This window comes from Fistularia commersonii, chromosome 10 (assembly GCF_037954325.1).
Source record: "Fistularia commersonii isolate RoL2024-O1a breed Wild chromosome 10, RoL_Fcom_v1.0, whole genome shotgun sequence".
Classification (NCBI taxonomy): domain Eukaryota; kingdom Metazoa; phylum Chordata; class Actinopteri; order Syngnathiformes; family Fistulariidae; genus Fistularia; species Fistularia commersonii.
The window spans coordinates 12,988,501-13,001,735 of NC_141293.1; the positions used below are offsets into that span (position 1 = coordinate 12,988,501).

The 13,235-nt window shown below is 48.8% G+C and overlaps 2 protein-coding genes across 2 annotated transcripts in view; both read right to left on the minus strand.

Moving 5' to 3' along the window:
• agmo (alkylglycerol monooxygenase) overlaps window positions 1–514 on the minus strand; it is a 54,908-nt gene extending 54,394 nt beyond the window's left edge. The window contains exon 1 of the mRNA XM_086153804.1: window positions 50–514. Coding sequence (XP_086009930.1) covers window positions 50–193 — 144 coding nt within the window. The 5' untranslated portion in view covers window positions 194–514. The remainder of the gene's footprint in view (window positions 1–49) is intronic.
• Window positions 515–2,841: 2,327 nt separating this feature from the next.
• Window positions 2,842–13,004, minus strand: meox2a (mesenchyme homeobox 2a). Its single transcript, XM_086153805.1, has 3 exons — window positions 12,047–13,004; window positions 6,612–6,784; window positions 2,842–3,323 (listed from the first exon to the last, which is right to left on the minus strand). The coding sequence occupies exons 1-3, from the start codon at window positions 12,636–12,638 to the stop codon at window positions 3,105–3,107; spliced, it is 984 nt and encodes a 327-aa protein (XP_086009931.1). The 5' UTR covers window positions 12,639–13,004; the 3' UTR covers window positions 2,842–3,104.
• Between the last annotated feature and the right edge of the window lie 231 nt (window positions 13,005–13,235).

Here is a 13,235-nt window from a genome sequence, read left to right on the forward strand (position 1 = left end):
GTGTGTGTGTGTGTGTGTGTGTGTGTGTGTGTGTGTCCGTGACCCGCACCTGCTGCACGTACTGCGGCACGTCGTCCACAAGCTCGAACGCCGACTCCCCGGGCGTCAGCATGAGGAAGATGGCACGAAGCCCCGCGGGGCCCGCAAAGCCCGCAGAGTCCGCAGAGCCCGCAGAGCCCACGGAGGCGGCCATGGCAATGCACCTGCGCAGGTGTGGAGCCCACACGCCGTGACGCGATCCGACGCGACGCGCAGACTCCGCGCGGGTGTTGGACGGCCTCCGATCTTCCCCGCTGTGTCGTGCGTGAACCGCGTGGCGACGCGGAGAGAGCGGGCTTGCGAGCTGGCGGGGCGGATGCGGGTCAAACGAGTCCGCCGGCGTCAGCTCGACTCCGCGGCGGTGCGACTTTTCAAGTGCGCGTCCGGAAAACTTGCGCCGCCCTCGGCCGGAAAACAAAAGGGGCCACTGTGCGTCCCGCAGGGGCGGCTCCCGCGTCTCTGGGGGCCGCGGGGGGGGGGGGGGGAATTAAAAATAGTGACTAATAAATAAAAATGTCGTTGACTTGACTGTTTTTCACGATGATACCAAAGTGGGGTTTTGTTGTTTTATTCTTTAAATGTTTGTCATTTTAAAATATGGATATCTCCCCCCTGAAAGCCCCTTGCAACAACTATTCACTCTGGCGTTCACACGTATTTTGGAAATATAAAAGCGGTCGCTCTTTCATCGGAGCATTATATTCAGACACACAATATTCACTCTCTCATTCACACACCCGGACAATTTAGTGTTTCCAATGAACTTCTCGCGGGAGGAAACCGGAGAACCCCGAGAAGAAGCAACCTTCTCGCTGTGAGGCGGGAGCAGCTGACCTGATTGCTCAAGCTCCTCTGTTGCGTTTGCGTTTAAATTTAATTCACATGCAGAAAAATCACAGCACACTCCGCGATTACTCAAATGCCATATATCATATGTTCATATATATATTTGTGTTTGGTGTGTGTGTTGATAGAATATCGCCAAATCCATTTTTAAGACTTTCAAGCACTTCTTGTTCCCACAAGTGAAAGTGTGTGTTCGCTTCCACGACCGCTTGTAAAATAAAACTGAAAACAATCAACCTGAAATGTTCTTTCTTAGTACTTTGCCCTGATTTCTGGCTTGCAGGTGAAGCGGCGCCCAGACTTTGACCCCTCCCCCCCCTTCCCGTCCACCCTCCCACCTGCCCTCGGCTGAAAGGGGCGTGTTTCTTCCACACTTGCGAATAATTTGCAGCGGCGAGTGAAAATAAATCTGTATCGGGGGGGGGGGGGGGGGGTGACCCAGCTCCACAGCCCACAACAAATTAGGATGCGCGATCACAGCGCCGCGGCGGGCCGGATCGGGTGGCCAAATTATTTTCTGCTGGCTTTTGGTAACAGAACCTGACGCTTTGCGGGTTTTTCCTCGGCGAGCCCTGGCAGGGGTCCCAGCTTCGCCCCCCCCTCCAGGCGAAGGTAAATTTAGCATGCGCCCTCATCGCCGGGGCTGCATGTTTAATTCATGCCGCTCACCTCATGCATACAACCATAAGAAACCCCCCTGCCGCCGCCGCCGCCGCCGCCACTCCAGTTTTCTTTATTTAATTTGCCCCGAAGAAACCGAGCACTAGCTTCAAGGCGTGGAAAGCACGGGTTTCTTAAAACGTCACATGGGCTTCCATGTTTGACCGGAGAGCCTGTCAGTGTTTATTTACTGCATGAGCGGAATACTGTGGGTATAAAACAAAAAGTAAGATTAGTGTAAGACAATACTGAGGGGGGGGTATTTACACGCCGAGCGAGGAGAATCTTGACTCCCTGGCACCTGATTCACCCGATGACTCGGTTACAACGTGACACGCGGGTGGGCGAGGAATTCAAGGAAGGGAAACAAAGGGGAGATAGAGAGGAGCCGTGAAGGCGGGTGATTGGTTGCGGGGGAGCGTGAATGGCGGCGTCCCGGCGATCAATCACCTGATCAGCTGCTGCTTATTCGGGGTAACGGACGATGTTCCGAACATTTGATCCGCATGAACTGAGAGAGCGAGGAGGGGCTCCGTTCGCCTCGGCGACGGGGCAGAAGTTATCAACGGACCGGTTGTTTATGTTGTCCATTAGCGCAGCTAGCATCTCGTGTTATCTCGGCGAGCTCGCCGCTTTTGGGCGTTCGAGCCTCATCAGCGCTTAGCACGGCGTTGCCATCACGAGCTACAGCGGGCAGATATGGCCGAGGATAACGACCGAACGCAGCTAAAGCTAGTCACCGTGCTTTGTCATTCATAGCCAACAGTTGTGTCTCCGCCAAGACGCCGATCCGATAGCCGCTTCCTGTTTCCTTTCCTTGAGCTCCGCCCCCTCCCGTGCGATCAATCGCCTGATCGGATGCGGCTAATTCGAAGTAAAAGATGATGTTCCGGGAAATTTGATCCGCATGAACTGAGAGAGCGAGGAGGGCCTCCTACTACCAAATCATTCGAGCCTTGTGGCGCTTAGCACTGTGTTAGCATCACAGGCTACAGGCTCCGAAATTAGCAGATATGGCCAAACATACCAACGATATGCAGCTATTCACTGTGCTTTGTCGTTCGTAGCGAATGGTCGGGTCACGGCCGTGACACGGATCCAACGGCCACTTCCTGTTTCCTTTCCTTGAGCTCCGCCCCCCTCCCGTGCACGTGGAGACTCAGTAGAAGCTGATGGACTTCAACAGTGCAAATCCAAGCAAACAGACGACATGGAATGTTTACAAAAAAACGTACTGCGACATTCAGTGAACTTCTGAAGCCAAAAACGTCACATTTCAGAATACAGAATATTCTATTTTTGCCATTTAAAGATTTTTTTTCTTTTTTCTTTCTTTTTTTTTTTTAAACCTCACCGTGGCCCTCTATATGCAACTCTGGGAATTTTTGCATTAGCCTGCATCTCCTCTGTACATTTTATTTTACACTTCTTTAGCATCGTTGTATGACGATGGCGAACAGCAGTCCTAGTCAGGACGGCCCTGAAGCGGGGCCTCCGCCCATGGGTGTGGGCGCGGCGCGGCGCGGCGCGGCGGCGGCTGGGAGGGGGGCGCGTGCGCATCATAAGTGAGCGTGCTCAGAGCTCTGGTCGCTGTCGTGACTGTCCTCATTGGCTAAGGAGTCCGTGGAGTGGTGCAGCGCCGCAATGCCGGAGAACTCCGACGGCAGCAACGTCCCCTTTTTCACATTGACCAGTTCCTTCTCCCGGGCCGCCGCCCCCTGCTGGCCGCCTTTCACCCTTTTCCACTTCATCCGCCTGTTCTGGAACCACACTTTCACCTGTGAGAGAGGGAGGGGAGTGAGTCATTCAGTCATTCAGTCATTATTTCTCATCCTACAGTCAAGAGAATGCTCATCACAGGGCCACGGAAAGGGACCTTTCCCCCTCTCATATAGAGATATACAACCATTCATTCTCTCATTCATACATCATATAGAGCATAGGTGTCAAACTCTGGCCTGCGGGCCAAAATTGGCCCCCACGATAATTATATTTGGCCCGCAGAGCCATACCAAATGAATATTAGAGCCGGCCAACCGGTATAGTCTACAGTACATGTATTGCTAATTCTACAAATCCCAGAATTTTCTGTTGGTGTTTTGACACGAAAATCACAACAAGACCCATAAACGCCCTCCCCTCTGTTGACAGTAGTCATAGCGACCTTATGCTAATACTGGCACCCCGCCACTTAGGCAGAAAACAGGATCTTGCATGTGTGCAATATGAAGTTATTGTATAGTTTTAAGCTATGCTTGTTCCACATTTAGTTTTTTAGCAAAACTTGTTTGGGTCCATATGAAAAAGTTCATTGTTATATCCGGAGGAAGTTTTTTTTCAATAAATATCAATGTCGGCCTGCGACTTTATCCCGGTTTTGAATTTTGTCCCACTGTGTTTTTGAGTTTAACACCCCTGCTATAGAGAAACACAATATTCACTTTCTCATATTCAGACATACAACCATTCACCCTCTCATTCACATGTCATGTAGACATACAATATTCACTTTCTCATATGTGACATAGAACCATTCACCCTTTCATTCACACATTATAAAATAAAACCTTCCTTCCGGGACATTTTCAAGACGAGATTTCTGTGCGTCATCTTGTGACGCCTCTCCCTTTCCCGTCCACAACCCAACCCCGTCCCCCTGTGAAGCCCCCCGTCTCGAAGCCCGGCCCCCGAACCAGGGCCGCTTTTGGCATCTCCCTGTTTTCCCCTGACTCATCAGCTCCGCACGTATTTCCGTCCCCCAGATTGATGATGAAGCTGTTGCTTAAATCGTCCCCACCGCCCCCGCCCCCCCGAATCCTCCAAGACCCCCCGCTTTCTCCCGCAGTCACACCGGGTGTTGAGTGTCGCTCATGGATCCCGGTCACATGGACGGAGAGCTCGGCAGACGTTTGTCTTAGGCGTCAGCGGCCCGGATTCCGCGCAACCCTCTTCTTGGACACGGTGGCGGTGTTTATGAGCGCAAGCATTCTTGACTCAAACACGGCTCCTCGTCGAAAATGAGCTGATTAATGCCAGAGGCGGGGATGGAGGGGATGTAGGGGATGGAGGGGGGGAACCCTCTCAGAACCCCCCCCCCTCCGTCCCTCGTCCCCGAAATAGAATTGTCTGATCCCTGGAAGTCGTCTAAGCAGGCAAACGATTTCTAGGTAAGTATCTTCACCATTTTGGGCCTGGAGTCCTCCTCCCACTACCCTCACTGTTATCTTATTCTGAAAGATTTTTTTTAGGTCATTTCCTGTTTTTTTTTTAAAGGGGGGGTGGAAGAAAAAAAAAAAAAAAAACATCTTTTCATGGTCCAGATGTTCATTTGTTGTTTTCACCGATCATCTGTGCTCCATCAAGTTTGACATTTTTTTTCCCTCAAATTTACGACCCACGGCATCAACAAGTTTTAATAAATTTCATTTCATTTCTTCAATTCTATTTGTTTACATTTCCTTTCAATAACATGCATACTATTGATATATCTATCTTTTGCCACCTATCCAAATCACAGTGGACACCAAAATAAGAATATCATTGAACAGGAAAACAAATTTCAAGACTGTACATTTATCAATAAACCATTTGAATCTTGAAATTTATATTTCAATTTTAATTATGTTATTCATTAAAACAGGTGTTTGAAAAAAAACGCCTGTTTAAATGACTATTTATATAATAAACAACATGGCCTCAATTACTTCCTGCATGGAATTCTTATATGATATGATACGAAATAATATGAAATGGTATGATATGAAATGAAAATATGATCCATTATATTATATTATACTATATTATATTATATTATATTATATTATAATTTTTATCAGATTATATATTTTAATGGTCTCCATGCTGAAGCTCAAAGTGGCTGTCTGAGCAATGCCCTGCAGATGATTGGTTTTCCTGCATCTCCCGCGGGCTCACATGACACTTTCTAACAACCAGCCGGTTGTTCCCGATGCCGTCCATTTTCCTCCGAGTTGTGTTTATCTTTGTAGCTTGGTCCCGATGAGGGTAATGACGGTTTTTGAAGAGGAAGGGGTGGACCTGAGAGCTTTTCTTTGTTTTTTGTGTGCCGTCGATGATCCATTCCGTAATCAATTCCTCGGGGGGAAATTTAAATTAATTTGATGATAGTCATAAATTAATAAATCATGAATAATAAATAATATAATAACATGAATAATTTTATCTTTTTTTTTTTTTTTATAATTTGATTTCGGCATTAGTCGCCCCCTGGTGGCCGAATGTACGCAGCTTCTGGTCAAGTCAGCGCCTCGTTCATTCAGGAGAAGGTCAAATCTAAGATCACATCTATGAAATCACAACAAGCAGGAAATATTAGCTTTGGGAGTCGACTGGTGGAAAAAACTTCCTTTTGTTCCGTTTGTCCCGAGGCGGCCACACCTGCTAACGTCGTTAGCGCCGCTGGCGTCCTCACTCCAAAACCATTTTTGATCCCGTCATGGACCAGCACGTGGCCGGGCCTCGAAACCGGAGCGCCGCCGCGTGACTGCGGAAGGTGGATGATCCCGGCTCTAATCCCTTCAGGTGCCTGTTAGCGTAGCGCTAATGGTGCTAATATAATTAGTCCCGCTGGTTATTGACAAACCGACCGGTCTTCCTTGACAGACGCTAGCTTGCTGACATGATTGGACATGGGTGCACGTCAACCATCCATTTTCAGCATGTGTGTGATTGTGTGAGTGCGCTTGTGATCTGCTACGCCTCAAATTCCAATTTTCTCGCCGCTGCCACCGCCGTTTCCTTCCACCGTCGGCCATTTGTCTCCTGTTATTGCCTGTTAGCGCTAGCGAGCCGGCGGCAGGTGGGCGGGAGGAAGTGACTTTTCTAGACGGCCTTTCCTCCTCCGTCCCAATCTCGGTGAAAGAATAGACGGGAACATCTGGAATATGATAGTCCCGTCACGCCGCCACATCTGGAGCGCCGCGGCCCCTGCTACAGGAACACAGTAGCGCCCTCCCTCCTCCCCGCCGCTGGTGGATTTTGTTTTCACAACATGGCATTAATGTGCTAAAAAACAGCGGGTTACGTACTTGTCGCTCAGTGAGGTCGAGGTTGACGGCGATCTCGTAGCGCCTTAGCCTGGTCAGGTAGTTGTGATGGGCGAACTCGGCCTCCAGCTCCCGGATTTGCTCCTTAGTGAACGCCGTCCTCTCCTTCCTGGGTTTGCTGCTCACGTCCGACTTGTAGTTCCCGTCCTGGGACTCTGAGGATGGCGGGGATTAAAAAAGAAAATGTGAGAGGTTCCTGTGCTTTGTTTTTCATGTCAGGTGTGCGGCGGGATCTTTCTGAGATGCCTCTCCTCTTTAAAAACAGATGAAATATTCGGCATTGCTCCACTTTGATTGTTATTACGCAGATGTTATTATACAGCACAGCCCGTACAGATTCATTTCTGCGATTTATTCCCCCCTAAAGATTTAGAGTTTCTGACATCCCCCTCCTTCGAAAACATCCAAATTACAATCGAGTCCTCTTTCCCCCTCCCCCGTTTATTTTCCCTTTCTTCCCCTTTTATCGGTTTTGATGATGGAATTAATGATCACAGCGTGCTTCCTCTGAAATTAAACAAAGCAAAGGGATCCCTTTGTTGTGGCTCCAGAGCAAAACGTCGGGGCCTTTCGGAGTTGCAGACGCGATTTTCGCAGAAAAAAAAAATTTGGAACGATCCGAAATAGAGGTGGTGTAAGAAGGGCAGGTGCGAGAGCGCTCGCAGGTGGAAGATGTTGTTTTAGATTTAATCAAATCCAGCTGTTTTTTTTGTTTACCCGGCTACTCCTGCTGGGAGGAACACGTCCTTATTGGATAGACAACCCTCCAGTCTGCAGGACAATATCATACATTGTAGCCCTCGACCCCGAAAGAGGATGTCAGGGGCCGACTCGGACGCCCGGGGTCAGAAGTTGTTGTCTTTTTTTGGTGTTACCAGTCGGCACGGTTGATACCCCGGCGGCTGGAATGCGGGGTACCGCAAGGGAGCGGCTCGGAGCCACGATGCTTTTCTGAGAAACACCAGAAACAGGAAATCCGACAGTTTTCCAGATGATCCTGGTTCGGTTTCCAGTTCCGATGACTTAATTCTCTTTTGTTTTCACTCATTTCCCGGACAATCCTTTCATCAAAGTTATTATGTTAGTTATTTATTTTTTGAAATGTTTTACTTTGTGGTCTATTTTTTGAAATCCAATTTATTTTTGATTTTAGAATAAATCGTTTGCTACAAATCATTCCTCCCATCAAATTCGCACGCTTCCGTTGATTTTTTCATGTGACACAATGATAAATTACTTTTGTGCAAAATGTTTTTCTTCCATCTGCTTGTCTTGTTCAATATGCAATGTTATTCATTTGTTTTTTTTTTAACTTTACCTTTATTTAATTATCTTTAGTTTATTTCTGTTTATTTTATGTCATTTAACATGTGAGATCATTTAAGAAAATCACATTTCTTTTTCACATGTACATTTCATTCTCCCAGTACTTTGAATTTTATTTTATTTCATCTTTTTATCTATTTCTTTTGATTTTATTACATATTACATATTAAGTCATTAACATATTAACACATTTTTATTTATTTCACATGGACCTTTTCATTCTCCTAGGACTTTCAATTTTATTTTATTTCATTTTAGTTATTCATTGTGTATATATTGAACCAATTCACATTTTTACTCATTTCACATATACATTTCCATTCCCTTCGGACCTGTAATTTAATTTTTAATTTCCTTTCTATTGCATTTGTATATTTGCCACAATGTTGAATCCGGTAATTTCTAATTGTGTGTTTGAGCAGATTGAAGACGCATATATTTTGTGAGTTTCCCTTGTTTTATCGCATCACTCCGGAAAATGCCCAGTCCTCGGCGCTGTCTCACCCGGGACGAGGGGCCCGCATCCGAGGGCGACCCCGCGCTTCCTGTCAGGGCGAGGATCTCCCCTCTAATTACACTCAGATATTTTCTGAGCTCCCTGCTGCTCAGGCCCGGACTATATTTGTCTCCACCGGCTCCGGACTCGAGGACAAACATATAAACGGCAGGAAAATGAAACGGATCATGGCTTGACCCGCCGCCGCCGCCGCCGCCGCCGTCCCCGTGACCTCGCCTCTCCCTCCCCTGTAATTTCAAGTGGCTGATTGAAGTGGGACTTCAGACACGTCGGTCCCCTCTTGGGCCTGGTAAACACAGACGTCGCGTAAAAAAAAAAATGAAAAAGAAATAAAAGAATAAGACGGCGCGGAGTGGCAGGCCTCGGGGTGGAAAACCGGCCCCGGGGTTTTTTTTACGACGCCGCCACAGCAATTAGGTCCCCGCTGCAACTTTCATCTCCCCACAAAAAGAGGCAGGAATAATATGAGAAACCTACAGGCGCCCAGATGGAGTGTGTGTGCATGCGCATGTGTGTGTGTGTGTGTGTGTGTGTGTGTTCGCGGACGTCGTTTTCGTCCCTGGCTCCAGGTCCGACAGCGTCTCCTCCCCGGTTCCAACTCGCTTTTCCCTTTTTCGTGAAATAAGCACCGCAGAAAATAAAAGGAGAAGAAGCAGAAAAAGAAAAGAGGTCAACACCTCCGCGTTCTGTGTGTGTGTGTGTGTGTGTGTGTGTGTGTGCGTGCGTGCGTGTGTATTTTAAAGCCTCAACCGCCTAAGACACCTTTTATTGTTGTGCACGTAAAAAACCCCATTTGAAAAAGGGTGTCCACTCCCTTCGCCGCCGCACTGGGGTTTGGGTGACCTCCACCCGCCTCCACACGGCCAAGACCGAGGTGGTAAATAAAAAGAAATAAAATAAAAAAAAAATAAAGGCATCGCGCTCCAACAAGCGTCTGAACAATCGCTCAGAAAAACGTCTTTCTACTGTTTGCTATATTGTCAATTTTCAGAAAATCGTCAAATCCAAGATGCGGGGATTATTAAATCCTGACTTCTTTGATTTCTGGGATGAAAAAAAACAAACACAAAACTTGAAATTTGACATTTTCCCTCATTTTTTTTGCAGAAAGAGCGATGGATGAATAGATAAAAAAAAAAAAAAAAAAAAAAAAAAAAAAACGCGTATCCGCGCTGGATTATAATCTGCAAGAGATTAGAATCTGGATGGGATTATAATCTCAAAGAAGGTTTTCGTCACATTCTCCCCTTTTCAATTTCCCAGGTAAAAAAACCAAGCTCCAAAAATTCCTTTATCTTGAGTTCACACACAAACACACACACACATACACACACACACACACACACACACACACACACACACACACACACACTCACACAACAGGGGCTGATTAGTCTACGGCAGCTCGAGCTGAGATTACACACAAACCGGGGCGGATGGCAAACAAACCAAACCCCTTCATGTGAGTAAGGAGATCAATAAAGATGATCAGTTGGACACACACACACACACACACACACACACACACACACACGCAGAGGGTACAGGCGACCCCGGAGAAGTGGCTGCCATCGTCTCGGGTTCTTGTTATTGTTTCCGCGTCTAAACGGCGGGTCCAGATGGTGAAACCCAATCGGGCGTCCGTCTCACGCGACTGGCGGCGGCCCGATATTTAGACAGCTGACGGGGTCCCCCTCCGCTCCGCCCGCCGCCGCCGCCGCCGTCGACGATCAGCTCTCGGCCCTCGACGCAGAGAGAAAAACGGCCGGAGGAAGACGAGGGTCGGAAGAGGGAGAAAAGGGGATTCCACACGGCTGGTGAACGTGTGGAAGTCCGTTTGCGGTGTTTTTACCACATGAAGGCCGAGTTCAGGCCCTCGAAGGGGCCCGAGACTGTTTGGGCGTCCAGCCCTCGACCTTGAAAATAAAAGGGTCGCGCATTCATGGTCGGCCTCCAATATCTCAGACACACACACACACACACACACACACACACACACACACACACCTTGCCTTGACGATTTTGGAAAACACCAGGTAAAGGAGCTCACCTCTCATTACGTTTTAATATTTACCTTATCTTATTTTTTTATTTTTATTTAGTTTAGGGATATTATTTTGGATATTTTGATTCGATTTCTTTAGAGGATGATATTAATAACAACAACAGCAGCAATAACAATAATGATAATAATGATAACAATCCTACAAATCACAACAATTCTTATTATTACTATCACTATTATCATAATAACAATAACAATAATAATGATAATAAGAATTATCATTATCATTGTTATTGTTATTGTTATTGTTATTGTTATTGTTATTATTATTATTATTATTATTATTATTATTATTATTTTACGGCTGATTTTGAATAAATTGTTGATGTCTTTTCAATTTTCTTTATTTCTATATATAAATGTCAATAATATCTATAAAATAAACTATTCTGTTGAAGAATAACAACAAAAGGAATCATCATTGAATGAAGATGAAAGAATCAAAGGCGTCGACTCAATAAAAAACTGAATAAATACATTTACGTCCAAATTAAAATTCAGTTTTTATGTCTGGCTTAAACTGGCCGTTTGTAAGAGATTACTTTGGAGTTCTGACGTCCTCGACCACCTGCGTGCGCCGGGACCTCCCGGGGCCTTTATCACATGTGGCACGAATTTCTCGGCGCAAAACGAAAGCTCCGACCCCCCCTGACCCTTGAAGGGAGAGGAGGGGTTCCTCACATGGACACGGCGGGGAACCATGCACACACACACACACACACACACACACACACACACACTTTCCCTGGAAAAACCTGGAGCTCGCAGCCATATCACGTTGCGGCCTGGGGAGTCACGCTGTGATTGATTATGGCGGCGACTGCAGGTTGGAAACGCTTCGGCGCCGTGTTTGCCCTCCGTGAGGTGGCAAGGGTTTCTTTGGGATCCGCTGATACTTGGATTATATTGGAATTGTACTCTGATTGTACTTGGATCTACTTCAAGGAATTACTAAATGTACACACTCCTGCAGGTGCGGGACGGGATCGTCCCTTAGGGTCGGAAACCTGAGCCGGCGGGGTTTTGGGAATAGGGAAAAATGTGAAATAAGCGAGTGGCGTGGAATTTCGAGGCATATTTTGTCCGCACGCAGACACACGTGCACACATATAGATGTTTTAAATGAGCGCTAATGTGTATTAGCTTCAAAATGGCGGAAGAAGCCTTTAATTTGGTGCCTGCAGCCTTAAAATCTGATTTATCAGCCGACAGCGGTGTCGTCATTTTTACGGCTCGCCAGTGTTTTTTTTTAAATGCATCAAAAGCTCACTCCTCCACCGCCGGCGCCGCCGCCGCCGCTGCCGCCGTATCGGCCGACACCTACAGAGTACTTTGCTGACAGTTGAGTGTTTTCCCAGCAGAGCTGCAGCTCCAGGCTCAGAACTGCCGACCCATTTTGCCAGCGCCCATGTTTTTCTGGTTATCATTTTCGCTCCAAAAAAAAAAAAGCGCCGTTTCTGGCGACGTTTTCGCCGCCCAACCCACCCCCGCCCTCGCCAGCCTCCCTACCTGAGCTGTCGCTCTTCCTCTTGCCGCTCCTCTTCTCGGCCTCGGCCGGCGACAGCGTCTGCCTGCCGAACTCTGCCGGTACGCAGGAAGCCCCCGTCGGCGCGCTGCTGCCGCCCAGGCTCGGAGTGGTGGCGCACATGCTGGGCCCGCCGCCGTGACCCAGGTCCGGGGTTGGGGGTCCGCCGTCGTGGGATAAGTGGGAGTGCGGGTGGTGGAGGTTGTGGCGCGCGCCGCCGCCACCGCCGCCGCCACCGCTACCAGGCGACGGCATCTGCGGGATGTGCCAGGCGGCGTGGTGCTGAGGCTGGTGGTGATGCTGCTGTGAGGGCAGGTGGCCGCGGTGCGGGTGGTGGTGGTGGTGGTGGTGATGGTGGTGCGGCGGCGAGAAGAGCCCCTCGTCCACCGGGTAGCTGGAGATGATGCACGGCGAAGGCGAAGAGGTGGAGGAGGAGGAGGAGGAGGAGGCCAGGTCGGGGTAGGAGACATGGTCCGAGCGTCCGTGCAGGGCGAGGGGTGACTGGCTGAAGGCGGGGTGCAGGGCCTGGGCCGGAGCGTGGGGGCTCCGCAGGCAGCCGAACAGCGTGTGATCCATGGCGTGCCGACACGCACTCACACACACGCATACACACGCACGCACGGGCACGCGCACACACACTCGCACTCACAACACACACGCGCGCAGCCCTCCAGGAAAAAGGTGAGAAGGTTGAAAGCAAAAGGAAAAGATGGTGGGAAAATATCCAAGGCGCTTCTGCTCCTGCTGAAGATCCCGCCGCTTCCTCGGGGAAAAATCCGCAGTTGGAAGGGAGGAGGGGGGGGGGACGCCGTCGCCGCCGCCGCCGCCGCCGCTTGGCCGGGGTCGGACGCCGCTAGCAGCCGAGCCTCTCGGCTGTCAGGAGGAGCGAGGGCTGGAGCCGGAGGCTGGGAGGCAGAAGGAGGTTCCTAGGAACTGCAGAACGAGGGGAGCCGGCGGAGGGGACGTTATAAATAGGGTGTAACGTGAGACGGAGGCTGGGTCACGGGCTGCGTACGAGCCGCTGACCACATGCAGACGACCGGCCTCCAAACTGCACGCCGCCATAAATCTGCGCCATTAAAACGGCGCAGCCTCAGGAAAGACGGCAATTTATTTTGGACTCGGACCTGACCTCCGATGGCCATCTTTTTTTTTTTTTTTTTTTTTAACCCA